General features: G+C 43.6%; 1 protein-coding gene, 1 long non-coding RNA gene and 2 other non-coding genes across 4 annotated transcripts; 1 reads left to right on the plus strand and 3 right to left on the minus strand.

Moving 5' to 3' along the window:
• The first annotated feature begins 3,039 nt into the window (after positions 1-3,039).
• Positions 3,040-13,652, plus strand: LOC124381841 (fas-binding factor 1 homolog). Its single transcript, XM_046843713.1, is given in 31 exon segments — positions 3,040-3,262; positions 4,451-4,478; positions 4,559-4,609; positions 4,700-4,778; positions 4,863-4,923; positions 5,060-5,110; positions 5,678-5,801; positions 5,956-6,051; positions 6,617-6,661; positions 6,856-6,966; positions 7,094-7,250; positions 7,365-7,516; positions 8,136-8,232; positions 8,355-8,611; positions 8,613-8,868; positions 8,930-8,998; positions 9,168-9,250; positions 9,530-9,618; positions 9,817-9,942; positions 10,014-10,114; positions 10,518-10,724; positions 10,866-10,973; positions 11,115-11,254; positions 11,473-11,591; positions 11,679-11,801; positions 11,958-12,110; positions 12,222-12,398; positions 12,794-12,931; positions 13,010-13,103; positions 13,324-13,445; positions 13,518-13,652. Coding segments are annotated over 31 exon segments (3,498 nt in total). The 5' UTR covers positions 3,040-3,259; the 3' UTR covers positions 13,599-13,652.
• A 77-nt stretch (positions 13,653-13,729) lies between these two features.
• Positions 13,730-15,398, minus strand: LOC124381898. Its single transcript, XR_006924941.1, has 4 exons — positions 15,245-15,398; positions 14,678-14,777; positions 14,432-14,481; positions 13,730-13,857 (listed from the first exon to the last, which is right to left on the minus strand). It is a non-coding gene; the product is annotated as an uncharacterized LOC124381898 (long non-coding RNA).
• Positions 13,923-13,993, minus strand: LOC124382304. The gene has a single exon (XR_006925013.1). It is a non-coding gene; the product is annotated as a small nucleolar RNA R38 (small nucleolar RNA).
• LOC124382307 lies at positions 14,556-14,633 on the minus strand. Its single transcript, XR_006925016.1, has one exon. It is a non-coding gene; the product is annotated as a small nucleolar RNA SNORD49 (small nucleolar RNA).
• Positions 15,399-15,831: the final 433 nt, after the last annotated feature.

Below are 15,831 nucleotides of genomic sequence, written 5' to 3' on the forward strand. Positions count from 1 at the left end.
GTGAATCCTCGCCATTTCACAAGGTTCTAAATCATCAATACAGATTTGTGTGGGAGGAAGTTCAGGAGGTAAAATGTATTTCATATTAAGAAATATGTAACACGATATGGTTCATTGTTGTGTAGAGAACTTGCATGCATGCACATTGCAAATTCCTGTTTGTGTACCAAAGCAGGGGATTATGGGATTAGACTGTAGGTCATACTGATATTCCTTTACACATAGAGGAGGCACTTTAAAATGAGTGAAAGATTTTACTCAAATGTATAACGTACAGGGAACTAAATTTACAAACGTTTGTGGAAAAAAACATTAGCATGAACTTTTTTCTCATTCCACATTTCGTCCCTTTTGCTTTGGTATCGGTTCAACTTCACTTTAAACGCACATAGTGCACTTTATCAAGCAATAAATCCGAGCCAAAGTCCACTCTGGTTCGCTGTGTTTGATCCATTACACTATTTATTACTGCATCTGCGACGGTCAGCACCTGGGATCAGTCTCTGAATCATCAATATCTACAGATTACATACTGTCTTGGGATACTAATTTACCATTTCAGCTCTAAACATATATTCGCTTCTCTCTGTTTGGTCTTCAAAACATTATTAGAATTCATTTTTCCATGTCAAACGTTGAACCCAACGTCATAGCTGTGTAAAACAAAACACATAGCAACATATCTGGCAACCCTTTGTTCAATTTGTATAGACTGTAAGACTTTAATATTTTTATTTCATCATTTTTATTACAAATTATTTCATTTTATTGTTTGTTTGTTTTTTTACTGTGATGCCCAAATTCAAATTAGTTGCATATAAAATACAGTATTTTATACATCAATTAAACAAAAAACCAAAACAAAAAAGAAATGATATGTCAGGGTTTTCATGTTGTGTAGGTCTCATCAGATCTTTGTTATCAGCCACTTGAAGCCACGGAGTTGAAGATTACATTCTTCTGAAAACATAAGAAACATTTCTTTGACCTGAGAAACCCGAGGCTTTAAATTCACAATTTCTGAATGTAATTTCGGTTGTATTTGTACAGCACTTTTAATCATGAATACTGCCATAATGTCCAAACTTTCACAGAAATACAGTATAAATATTCTAATTATACATATTTTAAATGTATAAAGTTTTTCCTAATAAGTAAACCAGAGGCAGAACCTTCTGATAAAACATGAGAAGGAAACTGACACTATTGAGCTCCAAAGTCAGCTAAAATGGCTGACTGCTGATTGGTAGGTTCTTTCTTGGTTCTCCGTTGCGATCTGAAACCTACGGAAACGCTTTGGTCAGACTTTATAACAGTATGGTTCTGAACCTCTTCTCATCAAACTAAGGATCTGTGAATGGCAGAGTTTTCATATGGCTTTAATCAGCTCCAATGTTTTTCTCTGCCGGATGTCCTGAAGATGTTATCTCAACTAGACATAAAGGCACAGCTGGAGGAAGAGGATCAAATTTAAAACCTGCTCGTATCTGAACCATCTGTTCTGCTGCTCCTCGATACTCAACAGTTTGTGACTAACAATCACAAATTTCCCTTCTTCTTTAGGTGTCACAATTTCTCACTGTACAGATTTAGAAGAATTCACACCATCAGCTTGTGCATGAACGTCTGAACGGTTACCTATGAAATCATAAGTATGAGAGTAGATGCATAGGTTTATAGATGCATACACTGAAAATATCTTCTATGACCCTCCTTCATTACCACAAACGAATTATGATTATTAATATATTTATATATTCTGTACACTTTGATATTCCAAAGATCTCAGTATTCCATACACATCAGTAATCCATACACATCTGTATTCCATACACATCAATAATCCATACACATCTGTATTTCATACACATCAGTATTCCAGTATAATCTACGCAAGTAAAAGTTCTATTACATCAATAAAATTTTACTTAAGTACAAGTAAAGTTATTCGCCAAAAAATATACAAATTCGAGTTTCTTAAAATCCTGTACCATCAGAGGTCAGATGGTACAGACCTCTGAGGGCTTCTTTACCAGGGTGTTGATGTGAACACCTAGGGTACCAGAAACTGTCCACTCTCTCCACTGGGGTCCTGTTGATGTTTAGTGGTTGGTATGAGCGCTCCTTCATCCTGCTGAAGTCCACTATCAACTCCTTGGACTTGCTGACGTTCAGGAGAAGATTGTTCTCCTGGCACCATCTCTCAGGGTTTTTAATCATCTGTAGGTAGGCCGTCTTGTCATTATTGGAGATCAGGTGCACAACAACAGTGTCGTCAGCAAACCTGATGATAGTGGTGGAGCTGGAAGTAAAAGTTGAGGTCAGAGCACTGGGTCATCTACAGACAGACAGACAGACAGACAGACAGACAGACAGACAGACAGACAGACAGATAGATAGATAGATAGATAGATAGATAGATAGATAGATAGATAGATAGATAGATAGATAGATAGATAGACAGGAATAGATAGATAGATAGATAGATAGATAGATAGATAGATAGATAGATAGATAGATAGATAGATAGATAGATAGACAGGAATAGATAGATAGATAGATAGATAGATAGATAGATAGATAGATAGATAGATAGATAGATAGATAGACAGACAGGAATAGATAGATAGATAGATAGATAGATAGATAGATAGATAGATAGATAGATAGATAGATAGATAGATAGATAGATAGACAGGAATAGATAGATAGATAGATAGATAGATAGATAGATAGATAGATAGATAGATAGATAGATAGATAGATAGATAGATAGATTATTCCCCATACTAATCAAACAGCAGCTAAAATCAAGGCATAAAAATTATTTCTGATTGACAGCTCAGAAATAAGATATTAGATTGCCACCTGGTGGTCAAAACACAGACACGCACACACACACACACACACACACACACGCACACGCACGCACGCACACACACAAATCCTGTTTCTGAATTGATTATATTTTTTGTTCAGTAATTGATAAATTTAAGAAAGAAAGAAAGAAAGAAAGAAAGAAAGAAAGAAAGAAAGAAAGAAAGAAAGAAAGAAAGAAAGAAACAATAAATTTGACCAAACATTTTAGAATTTAAGGATCTATTTGAATAAACCTCATTACCCAGAAGGCAGTTACTCGAACAGGAAGTGCGTCACAGGAAGTAGGCGAAGCAGCAGCAGGGACGAGCGTTCAAAAGCGCTCAGGAAGAAGTGGAGTTTTTGCCGTGTTTATGAATGAATAAATGATGCTATAAGGAATATGGTGAGGTTTGGGGGTGTTTGGGGGTGTGTTTGCGCTGATGCCCTCTGTTTGAACAGGAGAAAGATTGAGATAAATGCAGGAGGTGTTGGGTAGAGAAGAGCGCGAGCTGCGGTTACCAATGACGACGCGGACGCTGAGCTGCAGCTGATCAGCGCGTGTTACAGAGCTGCTGTGATTAAGCTGATGTGATTAAGATGCTGTGATTAAGATGCTGTGATCGAGCTGTTGTGATTGAGCTGCAGTTACAGAGCTGTTGTGATTGAGCTGCAGTTACAGAGCTGCAGTTACAGAGCTGCTGTGATTGAGCTGCTGTGATTGAGCTGCAGTTACAGAGCTGCTGTGATTGAGCTGCTGTGATTGAGTTGCAGTTACAGAGCTGCTGTGATTGAGTTGCAGTTACAGAGCTGCTGTGGTTGAGCTGCAGTTACAGAGCTGCAGTTACAGAGCTGCTGTGATTGAGCTGCTGTGATTGAGTTGCAGTTACAGAGCTGCTGTGATTGAGTTGCAGTTACAGAGCTGCTGTGATTGAACTGCAGTTACAGAGATGCTGTGAATGAGCTGCTGTGGTTGAGCTGCTGTGATTGAGTTGCAGTTACAGAGCTGCTGTGATTGAGCTGCCGTTACAGATTGAGCTGCTGTTACAGAGGTGCTGTGATTGAGCTGCGGTTACAGATTGAGCTGCTGTTACAGAGGTGCTGTGATTAAGCTGCGGTTACAGAGCTGCTGTTACAGAGCTGCTGTGATTGAGCTGCGGTTACAGAGCTGCTGTTACAGAGCTGCTGTGATTAAGCTGCTGTCTTTACTTCTGGTGTGTGTGTGTGTGTGTGTGTGTGTGTGTGTGTGTGTGTGTGTGTGAGATGGTGAGTGTTTTTAGGTTTCCTTACGAGTGTAAGCAGGAACGATTATAGGTAGAGGAGGAAACACATACATACAGTAGAGGGACTGTTCCACTTTACCCAGCATCAGACAGACAGACAGACAGACAGACGTGTCAAATATACATCTCCTTACAAAACAGAACAAGAAGAAGAAAATGACTTTATGGATGATTGTATCACACATGGAGGACTGTTTACTGCATGTGAATGAGTGGTTGCTATAGAAACAATAATATATTAATGTATGAATGTGCTGTGTCAGCGAGTCGAGTGATTCATTTGAGGTTTTTTTGTTGTGTGTGTGTGTCAGGCGTCCAAACAGAAGAAAGGCTTGAGGGGTGAGTGATTTATACACGTGACACGAGTATGTTTTATTGGACACACGAGTATAGATTGACAGATTTGCTGTTCATTTCAGGCTCCATCAGTGATGTTTTTGGAGATCTTCTGGGAGACGACAGCGACGATGGTAAGCGTCTGATGTCCTGGAATCCGATGTCCTCCTTTATAAATGAACGATCGTGTAACCTTGTGGCCTAAAGTGTTTCTCTCCCCTCAGATCTCCAGGTGAAGACCAGGACACCATCTGGAGGACTCAGCAGACCGGCGGGGGTTTTACAAACGCAGAGCGGGAAGAGGTGAGCGCTCACGCCAACAGACGCAACCATGAACTGTACAGCGGATCTTCAGTTCACCCGTGTTTTTCTGTCGAATCCCCTCAGGAACCTGCTAGACGACGATTTCTTCAGTAAACTGGCGGAGGAGGCGGAGAAGGATGACGAGGTCAGGAGTGGTTTTTTTTGCTGCATTGTGATTGTGATTGATCCCAGCGTTTTGTGGTTTCTTTGTGAAGTATGAGAAAGAAAGCTGCTATAGGGTAAGCGACAACACGAACTAAATGATTCCTTCGCATTCGCAGGCTTCCGATGTTTCCACGGCGGATCCGAAGGCTTTGCTGGAGAGCATGAAGGTGTCTGACTTGTTTGATTGTTCATACATACGATTTACAAACTATTGGGACACCCGACCTTTCCCACCTATACGTGGTTCTTTTACAAAATGTTAACACACGGTTGTGTAGGACGTTTTTGCTAGGTGGAAGAATTAAAAAAGAGGCCCACGATGATGTGTACAAAGCCAGCTCCATGAAGATATGCTTTACATGAGTTGGAAGTATGTAGAAGATCTCCATCTATAGAGCTCTGACCTCAAAACTATCTCCACACGTCACCTCCATCTGTAGCTGACTTCACCAGAATCTAGCAGAACGTCCTCACAGAAGCTTATTATGGGGACTAAATGGGAAATGATATTTTCGAAAAGCAGCACATTTCATGGTCAGGTGTCCACAAACTTTTGGTCATATAGTGCAGGTCTCAAAAAGTTTAAGGAAGTACACAGATAAGATCGTCTTCATTTCAGGTTCCACATATTTGTGTGTGTGTGTGTGTGTGTGTGTGTGTGTGTGTGTGTGTGTGTGTGTGTGTGTGTGTGTGTGTGTGTGTGTGTGTGTGTGTGTGTGTGGGGTCCATCCCAGGACATGGATGATATGGACGCTGACTTGTTTGGCTCAAAGAGGAAGCCCAGTTCTGCCCCGGCACAAAACAGGACCTCCAGAACCGAAACATCTAAACCAGGAGACAAAAACAAAGCTACTACTCGTGAGTTACGATTAAACTCAACTTCTTCTGCATTCAAGATGTTTTATTTTCCTGTGTGTGTGTGTGTGTGTGTGTGTGTGTGTGTGTGTGTGTGTGTGTGTGTGTGTGTGTGTGTGTGGTAGCTCTCTCAGCATATCAGTGTTTCTCCACACAGAAGCAGGAGGGATGGAGAAGGAGGAGGAGGAGGTGAAGAAGCCCAGCTTGGCTCCCGCTGCTGCCCAAAGGAGCATCAGGAAATTCAGCTTTATGGGTGAGATGTACTGCAGATGTAGAAAGATTTTAGAGTTTGTTGTTCCCTCAACAAAGTTTCTTCCTTTTTAGCTTTCACTAAATAAGATATTAAAAATAAAACTCCACTAAAAGCGTAATCGAGAGAGAGAGAGAGAGAGAGAGAGAGAGAGAGAGAGAGAGAGATGGATGGATGGATGGATGGATGGATGGATGGATGGATGGATGGATGGATGGATGGACATCGAAAGACAGACAGACCGACCGTAGAACAGACATGCAGACAGACAGACCATGGGACAGACAGACAGACAAACAGACTGTGTGACAGGCAGACAGACAGACAGACAAACAGACCGTAAGACAGGCAGAGAGACAGACTGTGGGACAGGCAGACAGACAGACCGTGGGACAGGCAGACAGACATGCAGACAGACAGACCGTGGGACAGGCAGACAGACAGATGTTTCTGTTGAACTGATTGAACTTTATTTTCAGACGTCTTTGTACAAACATTCCTGTCGTATCTGATTTACATTCATGTGAACGGTTTATTGTCTTTGTTCATTCATGCTGCAATACTTCAGATGAGGATGATGATGATGATCATGAGTTACCAGCTGGCAAGCAAGGTATCAGCTCAGGAAAAACATCCGATTTGCCTCCTTGTGTCTCTCCAACATAAAACACCGGAACTGAATTTATAAATCAGTTTATTAAAATGTTTAGGAATAAACAGGGGAGTCGTTTGAGGATCTCAGTGCCATGTTTTGTTTCATTTGCATGGATCTTTACTCAGCTGTTGGATTTCGTTTGTTTATATCAGATGACGATCCTCTCGATGACCTGCTGAACGAACTGGATGAGGAACATCCGAAGAGCGCTCCATCAGGGAAAGCTGGAAAGCAGCAGGCAGTGCAGAAGAAAGAGGAACACGGTCAGCATGTTTTCTTGGTTATTTTAAAGTTCCTGATTAGGTTCCTGTGCAGGGTTTTTATCAGTGCCCTTTTTGGTAAAAAAAAAAAAAAAAAGATTTGTGTTTTATGCCTCTTATTGCGTTATAGCCACGCCCACAGCCACGCCCACAGTCGCACCTACAGCTGCATCTAAGAAACGCACTGAGTTGACCTTCGATGATGACGAGGACGACCTGATGGACGCACTGGGGTTCAGTGACGCCCCAATAGGAAAAGGAGGTGGACTCATCCCCAAAAAAGAGAAGTGAGATTTAGCTTTTACATCACCTCTGTTAAATCGTGCACATTGTCCTGTTTCTTCTTCTTCTGATTATTATTATTATTATTATTATTATTATTATTATTATTTGGTCTGCTGTGAGTGCAGTGAGACTCCTCAGAGAGCACGCACCAGACTGGATGAGATTTTGGGGATCGGGACGCCTCCTCGCCTGCTGGAGAGACCTGTAACCGTCGAGAAAAAAGACCCCACACTCGCAGAGACACAACCTCAGAAGAGCTCAGGGAAAGGTATCAAAACTGAACGAACTGTCCAGTACTGTTTTCTCCGTGTCTGGCATAGGAGGAGGCGTGGCCTCCAGTTTTAGTAAAGGAGGCCTGGCCTCTGTATCAGTGAAGGAGGCATGGCCTCCAGTTTCATTAAAGAGGTGTGGCCTCTTTGTTTCAGTGAGGGAGGCGTGGCCTCTGTGTTTCAGTAAAGAAGGTGTGTGAAGGAGGTGTGGCCTCTGTGTTTCAGTGAAGGAGGTGTGTGAAGGTGTGGCCTCTGTTTATGTGAAGGAGGTGTGTGAAGTAGGTGTGGCCTCTATTTCTGTAAAGGAGGTGTGGCCTATGTTTATGTGAAGGTGTGTGAAGGAGGTGTGGCCTCTGTTTCAGTGGAGGTGTGGCCTATGTTTATGTGAAGGAGGTGTGACCTCTGTGTTTCAGTAAAGGTGTGTGAAGAAGTGTGAAGGCATGTGTTTCAGTGAATGAGGCATGGCCTATTTTCCATGAAGTAGGTGTGATCTCAGAGTCTCTGTTTTAGTGAAGGGGTGTGGTCACAAAAGGGGCGTGTTCACATAACATCAATTTATATCTACACTAGCAAATAATAAGTGTTTTGTTATGACTGAAACCGGTTTGTGTTTTTAAGATTCTTTGTTTGGGGATGAAGACTTAACGTTTGGCTCGTACCAGCCCACACTGGGCTCGACTCCGGAGGGACGAACCTCTCGCAGACACTCCGTACGGTGAGAAAACACACACACACACACACACACACACACACACACACACACACGACTTCCATTCCTGGCTTTGCTGCAAAACAGTTATAATGCTGTCCCAATCTAACTCTCAATCTTTCACGTAGATTCTCCACCGAGGACGTCAGCTCCTCTTCTCCAGAACGTAAGCCCACAAGCTCCACCATGACCTCTACTACGACCTTCAACCCGGCCTGGCCGCCCCGCTTCCGACTGGCTCGGGTTAAAGCAGGACGAAGACGAAGCGGAAAAGGAAAAGCAGTTAATTACAAAGAAGGAATCCACAGGAACTTCCGAGAGACTAAAACCACCACGTTCTCCATCACATGTAGGAGAAAAACCCTCCAGAGAGACCTCGAAACCCAGTGAGGAGCTCAAAGCCGTGCCTGACTCTCCAGAACCTTCCACCACCACCACCACCACCACCACTGCAGCCAAACTGGTGAGTAAAAAACTGGAGGACGAGGGCAAGGACGACTGGCTGTCAGGAGCGTTGAGTAAGAAGAAAGCCCTGGCACAGGAGAGAGAAAAGAGGCAGGAGGAATCTCCAGGGCTTAAAAGGAGATGGACCTCGACACGTTCCTCAGGTAGGGATTCACGTTTACGGAAGGAGTCTCCAGTGTGAGCGAATTTCCGATTGTTCAACTGTTTCAAGGAAAATAATTGTTATTGTTTTTCCCAGCAAACGAAACACCACCTCGACTCCACGCAGGGCAAACGAGGACAAACCCCTCCCTCAAAAACAGCCCAGGTATCGCAATACACCTCTGTACCCCACACACACACACACACACACACACACACACACACACACACACCTCTTTATCACATCATTGTCTAGTATATTCCAAATATTACACACTTTTTTTCACATAAATGCTGTGTGCTCTGTGTGTGTGTCCGTGTGTCCGTGTCCTCAGCAACGAGTCTGTGGTGGTGTCTAGCCAACAGCAGAGCCCCACACCTTCCCCCACACCCAGCACAGGAGCTCAGCACACACATGGTATGTACCAACCATGGACCAATAATCCATTCACCTATTGTAAGAGTGGGGGACATTCACCTTATGCAGGCTGCTGATTGGATGAATTGGAGAGAACAGATTGTCAGTTCTGAAATCCACACTGTATGAATATGCATGACATGCCCCGCCCCCTCAAAAATGACCCACTGTGGCCTTGCCCATGTTAATTAACATAATGAAGGCTGAAGTTCCCCTTCTTTTTTCTCCCCTCTCCCTTTTCTCTTCTCTTTCTTCTGTCCCTCTCTCTCTCTTTCTCAGAGCGAGAGCAGAAACCTGTAGTTGTGAGCACTTCACCTGTCCAGCAGGTGTCTCTGTCTAATGGCCTTGAGCAGCTTTTCCAGCAGCAGGTCTGTCATCTCACACACACACACACACACACACACACACACACACACACACACACACACACAGAGTAGCACAAATTATTGACCAGATCTCTGTGGAATTCATCATGTAAATAAAACACAAGTTTGTATTTGTGTGTGTGTGTGTGTGTGTCTGTGTGTCTGTGTGTGTGTGTGTCTGTGTCTGTGTCGCTGGCTCAGGCTCAGCTGTGGGGTTTAGGAGCACCAATGGACCAGAGTTCCTTACAGAAAACAAGGAGAGATACGGAACATCACACTGGAGACATGAGTGCACTACAGTCCAGGATTGTACAGCTGGAGGGACAGGTACACACACACACACACACACACACACACACACACACAGAGCTGTGTAACTGTCTGTATGTGTGTGACAGGTACGAAGTCTGCAGCTGGAAAAGGATCAGCTACAGATGTTACTGGACAATGTCCAAGAGAGACACAAACGAGATACAGAGCTGATGGAAAACACACACAGGTAACACACACACACATGCACACACACAGATAACACACACACACACAGGTAACACACATGAGCACGCACACACACACAGGTAACACACTAACACACACGCAGGTAACACACATGGATGCAAATATTTGAAATAACACAAACTCAGACACTTTACTGAGTTGATAGAGAACACACATCTCCCTCTCTCTTACTTTCTCTTATCCATTCTTTCTCCCTCTCCTTATTCTAATCTATCCATCCATTCATCCATCCATCCATCTATCCCTGTCTTCTTCCTCTCCTGCCTCTCAATCTTTTTTTTCTCTTCACATTATTTATCTATCTTTCCCTCTGTTTTCTCTATCTATCGCTCCCTCTCTCCTCTCCCTCTCTCTCTCCCTCTCTCTCTCCCTCTCTCACACAGAACCCGTGTGAAGCTGCTGGAGGAGTGTGCTTCACAGCGGGAGGCGCGAGTGCACACAGAGAACCAGGAGCTGACGGAGCGGCTGGAGGTGGTACTGAAGCAGGTGCAGCAGGAGAGGGAGGAGCTTCAGGAGCAGCATCAGCGCAGGCTGGCACAGAGCCAACAGGAGAGAGACCGAGAGGTGGAGAGACTCCGAGAGCTACAGAGGTGTGTGTTCACACACACACACACACACACACACACACACACACACACACACACATTCATTAGACAAGGTCTACCTGGACCCCACAGTGGAAAAAGCAGTTTGGTTGTACTGAGCGTGTGTGTGTGTTGGGAAATGTACAGGAAGTCCATACAGGAGATGAAGAAGGATCACGAGGAGCAGATACAGAGACTCAGGAGACTGAAGGAAGAGGAGATCGATGCAGTAACCAGTGCTACCTCACAGACCAGGTACAGGTCTCTCTCACACACACACAAAGAATTAGTAATACTGAATTTTGACAAAGGTGGCCTAGTTAGACTGTAAGATGATGGGGTGTGTGTGTGTGTGTGTGTGTGTGTGTGTGTGTGTGTGTGTGTGTGTGTGTGTAGGTCCCTGACGGTGGTTATCGAGCAGATGGAGCAGTTCTCGCTCAGGCTGGACGATCTCTCATCTCGTATCGAGAGCACTCATGAGAACACGACTCAGGGCCTGGAGCTCGGCGCTCGACAGAGGAATGAACAACTGCGAGGTGCAAAACACACACACACACACACACACACACGTAATCAATCAATCATTTAATTAATAAATACTTACCAGTTTGATCACCCGTTTCTGGGCGGGGCTTCAGGTTTAAGGGGCGTGTCCAAGTCAGGGTGAATGCAGTATATGAGCTGAAGTCGGGAAATGATTTTTTGCTCCTGAGTTCAGTGTGTGTGTGTGTGTGTGTGTGTGTGTGTGTCTCAGTTCTGCAGGAGCGTCTGACACAGCAGCAGAGAGACATGGTCGAGGAGAGAACCCGACTCAAAGAAGTCATAGCCAAGATGGACACACAGCTGGCCGAGCAGCAGAGACAGCTGCAGCAGGTCTGTCCCTGGAGAAAGGGGCGGGGCTTTATCATTACCTTATGATGATAATAATGGTTGTGTGTGTGTGTGTGTGTGTGTGTGTAGGAGCGTTGGCGGGTCACCGCAGAGCAGGCGAAAGCCGAGTCAGCATTACGGGGCCTGGAGGAGGAAAGACGCACCATGACTCAACAAATCACCATAGAGAGGGAGGAGCTGGAGAGGGCCAAGGTGTCTCTCTCACACACACACATATATATATATATATATATATATATATATATATATATATATATATATATATATATATATATAGTGAAAGAAAATTAAAGAGAAGGACAATATCAGAAGCAGAGTAAAAGATAAGTGTGTGTGTGTGTGTTTCAGAGCGCTTTGTTAGACGAGCAGCAGCAGGTGATGCAGCGCTGCACAGAGGAGCGGAGGAAACTCGCGGCAGAGTGGACACACTTTCACGCTCAGGACAAACAGCGCAGGGAGAGAGAGTTGGACCGAGAGGGACACATTATCAGCATGGCACAGGTACACACACACACACACATCTTACTTCCACTATCTGATGTCTAACAGTATAAACAGTAGAAGTAAAGAGAGTATATTTGGCTTTATTGATAATTTTGTGTGTGTGTGTAGGAGCAGGCTGACCTGAAGCTCAGAGCAGGAGAGCTGAAGCAGAAAGAGGAAGCCCTCCAGAGGGAGAGAGAGAACCTGGAGAAACTCCGAGCAGAGCTAGAGGTGGAGAAAGAGCGAATGAACGCAGCGGCTCTGCATCTGAAACACCGAGCGCAGGAGGTCGAGAGTCTCAGCAAGGTGACCGCACGTGTGTGTGTGTGATTTAATATGTAGAATTATCTAAACAGCTCTACTTATTTCAGCGTACTTTGAATGTCTTCAATCCTTTTTCATTCACTCCGCCGATATGAAGAATTTATTAGGATTTTCCTGAAGAGGTGAATAAAACGTTCACGTGTGCGTGAAACTAAATCCGAGTTTTACGCCGCACCGCACGTGGTCTTTCCGGTACGGAGTGAGCAGACACAGTGACACTGCGCTAACTCTAGTTTCTTCTAGAAACGTTCAAAGTGTGAGGCGGAGACTGAACAAATTTGCAGTCCGCCTCTTAATACGTTCCTGAGGGGAACTCCGATTGTTACTCTGTTCCGCACATAAAAGGATTGCATTTACACGTGTGTGTGTGTGTGTAGCTGGCATGTGAGCGCTATGAGGAAGGCGAGCGGGCGCTGCAGGACGCTCGGCGTGTGGAGGCGGGACATCAGGCTCGTCTGCGCAACATCCGCACCGAGCTGGAGCATTTGAGGACGCAGGAGCACAATCTACAGCAGGTCCGTGTGTGTGTGTTCATATGGATGTCACTTTAGGCAACAAACTGTGTGTAATCATTTCTCCATCCTGTCCCTCAGGAGAGGAGGAAAGTGACAGATTATCACAGAGAGATGGACAGAATAAGACCCAGTCTTCCCCTGACCACTTACCTTCCCCTGGGGAACCTTTTCTAACAGGTACACACTTCCTGACCTGCACGTTTCTACACATCATTTGGATTAATTGTAGATTTCACACTTTGTTTAGCTTTGTTTGAAGATTATTAGCTGCACACACAATCTCTGATCCAAGAGATTTTTAATTCCACCTCCAATAAAAAGTTAACTGTAAGCAGGGCATGAGGAACATAGAGAGGAACCAAACTCAGACTGTTCATGTGGGTCCCCCCCAGGGTTCTCTCCTGCATTTAACAGCACAGCTATTCTTCACCCTGGACCACAAATGAACATTTCCAGATCGGTTTCTCCAAAACTGCAGGCTACACTCGCCGTGCTCAGACACACAGCTGAAAAGGTAGAAGAGCATCTTGTGTATTGTCTTCTTACACACGTTTGTGGCACTGAAACTAAAACTTCTCTACATTAGGACCGGGACTTCCTGCAGGACGAGCAGATCTTCCTGGACACCCTGAAAGGAACACAGCGCAACTCCACTTTACATACGTGACTCAAAACAGTTATTTTTCCACTTTCTATACATTAATAAATTTTTAAAAGCCCACTCTGGAGTTAGTTCATTTGAAGTCACATGACCTCTGATCATTTTAATCCTGGATTCATCAAATAAGGGAGAAACAATAAAGGCTTTTTTGTTTGTTTTATTTGTATAGTTTTCATACATAAAATAAGCAATAATGGTCACATGACTGATCCTTCTTTCTCCCAGGTCCTTTTTCCATCACATTCAAATCTTCATACTCCTCCACCTAAAAAATAAATAAAATATTTAGTAGTCTGCTCTAAACTCTTGCACGCTGCTGTGAGCGCGAGGACGAGCCTCAGTTTACCAAGTCTCCACACGATCATTTAAGACAGGGATAACTTTTATCATCACAGGCTCCTCAGGGTGCTCCACACCAACACTCCACACAACATCAATCCACCAGAAAGCCCTCCATTTACCCCACAGATTAAATTTAAAAAAAGTTACTAAAAAAACTGCACAGTTCAGTGATTCACCACTAGAGGCCACTCTTGAGAGGTATAACAACCCGGAAAAACTATGTATGGATTTTTGCCAATAGCTCCATCATAATAGAAGGAATAAAACCACACTGGACTTTTTCCCCCAACACCACTAAACATTCTAATCCTTACTTGAGTCACTTGTATAAATCAGTGTGGTGAGGCTGCAATGATGCGTTAGAAGTTTTACTTTACTACAAGCATTTCTATGAGTTGGTGAGATGTTCTACAGGGTGCATTTCATAAAGTGGGGCATGGAGTGTTGCTGCAAGAAAAACCATGAAAACTACATTGTCTGATTACAAGATAAAATACCTCGTTTGGGATTCATCAGCTCTCGATCAGGTCCAATCCAGACAGGTTCCCTGCAAAAAGAAGAGCGTTGAGACATGAGCACGAAAACCAGTGTGTGGGGGGTGATCAAGACCTTCTGCTTAATCCTCAGAACATTGTGGTTTAAAACATCGTCAGTTGTCGCATCAGACGGCACTTCCTATGTAAAGTTTTCATCTCAGGAACACGTGTAGCACCGATTTATACACGTGCAATCAACAAACGTACCTGATATTCAAGCTGGTGCTTCTTCAAGATTCATTCAATCCACGTGTAGGCCACATCTTCATTCTCCTCCAAACCTCTGAGTAGTGCAGGACTCGGATTTCTGGGGAAATTAAGAAAAACATGCATTAATGAAATTTCTGCATTGCGCAATGCACACCCGTGCGCGTGCCGCGAGGCATCACGTGCACAGCTTTTCAAATCACGTTCCCCATCGTTTACACGTGAACCTCAAATCAAAACTTTTGGATGGTTTACATGCTTAAACACGAACTGTAAGAAAACCTTTAAAAAAACAAAAACTACTTAATAAACGTGAGGGAAATGCCCTCCGCGCGCGCACCCACGTGGTCGCCTCATGCTAGCAAACGCTAACTAGCCGAGGTTGGATTTTTAATATAGATTTCCTTCATATAATCCAAAGTGTGGCATATGCTATTTATTTTCGTCTGATAAAAGAATAAAACATAAATCCACTCTGTATTGGGGAAAAAAACACTCGCTAGCAAAGAAATCAGATTAGCGCTCTTACAAAAGCAAATAGAAAAAAATACGATTTAATTTACTCACTTTTGGCATCAAGGTGGTCTTAAAGTATGCAAAGGTAAAATTCCAGTGTTAAACATTTTATTATACGACTTTAATAAATAATTAGACTCCTCAACTATATCATCCACTACTGAGGCGAAAAAGAGGACACTAAAGACTAGGGTGTCTGTATTTATACCGTCCGTGACGTCGAACCCACGTGACCTCGGACCAATAGGATGCACAGCCGTAAATGCTGCTACATAAATATAGATATCGCCAAAAGTATTTGGACACCTGAGGGTTTTTGTGGTTCTTCTATGAACTGTTATTGGAGTGGAAGATCTCCTGATAATAGAGTGAGAACACCTACGGGATGTATGTGAACTCCAGGCCTCCTTTTACTAACGCTGTTTGCGGCTTCTCACACAAATCTCCACAAAATCTTCTCAGAAGGGTGGAGGTTATAATCCCAGCAAATGATATGTTCAAAAAATAAAGAAAAAAAGCACATACTAATGTTATTGTCAGGTGTCCACAAACATTTGGTCATATAGTGTACATGTATGTTTTCTGCATAAATTATTTCTGTTTTTTATTACTGCAACCAGTAATACCAGTCTGTTTGT

The sequence above is a fragment of the Silurus meridionalis genome, chromosome 29, assembly GCF_014805685.1.
Source record: "Silurus meridionalis isolate SWU-2019-XX chromosome 29, ASM1480568v1, whole genome shotgun sequence".
Lineage (NCBI taxonomy): Eukaryota > Metazoa > Chordata > Actinopteri > Siluriformes > Siluridae > Silurus > Silurus meridionalis.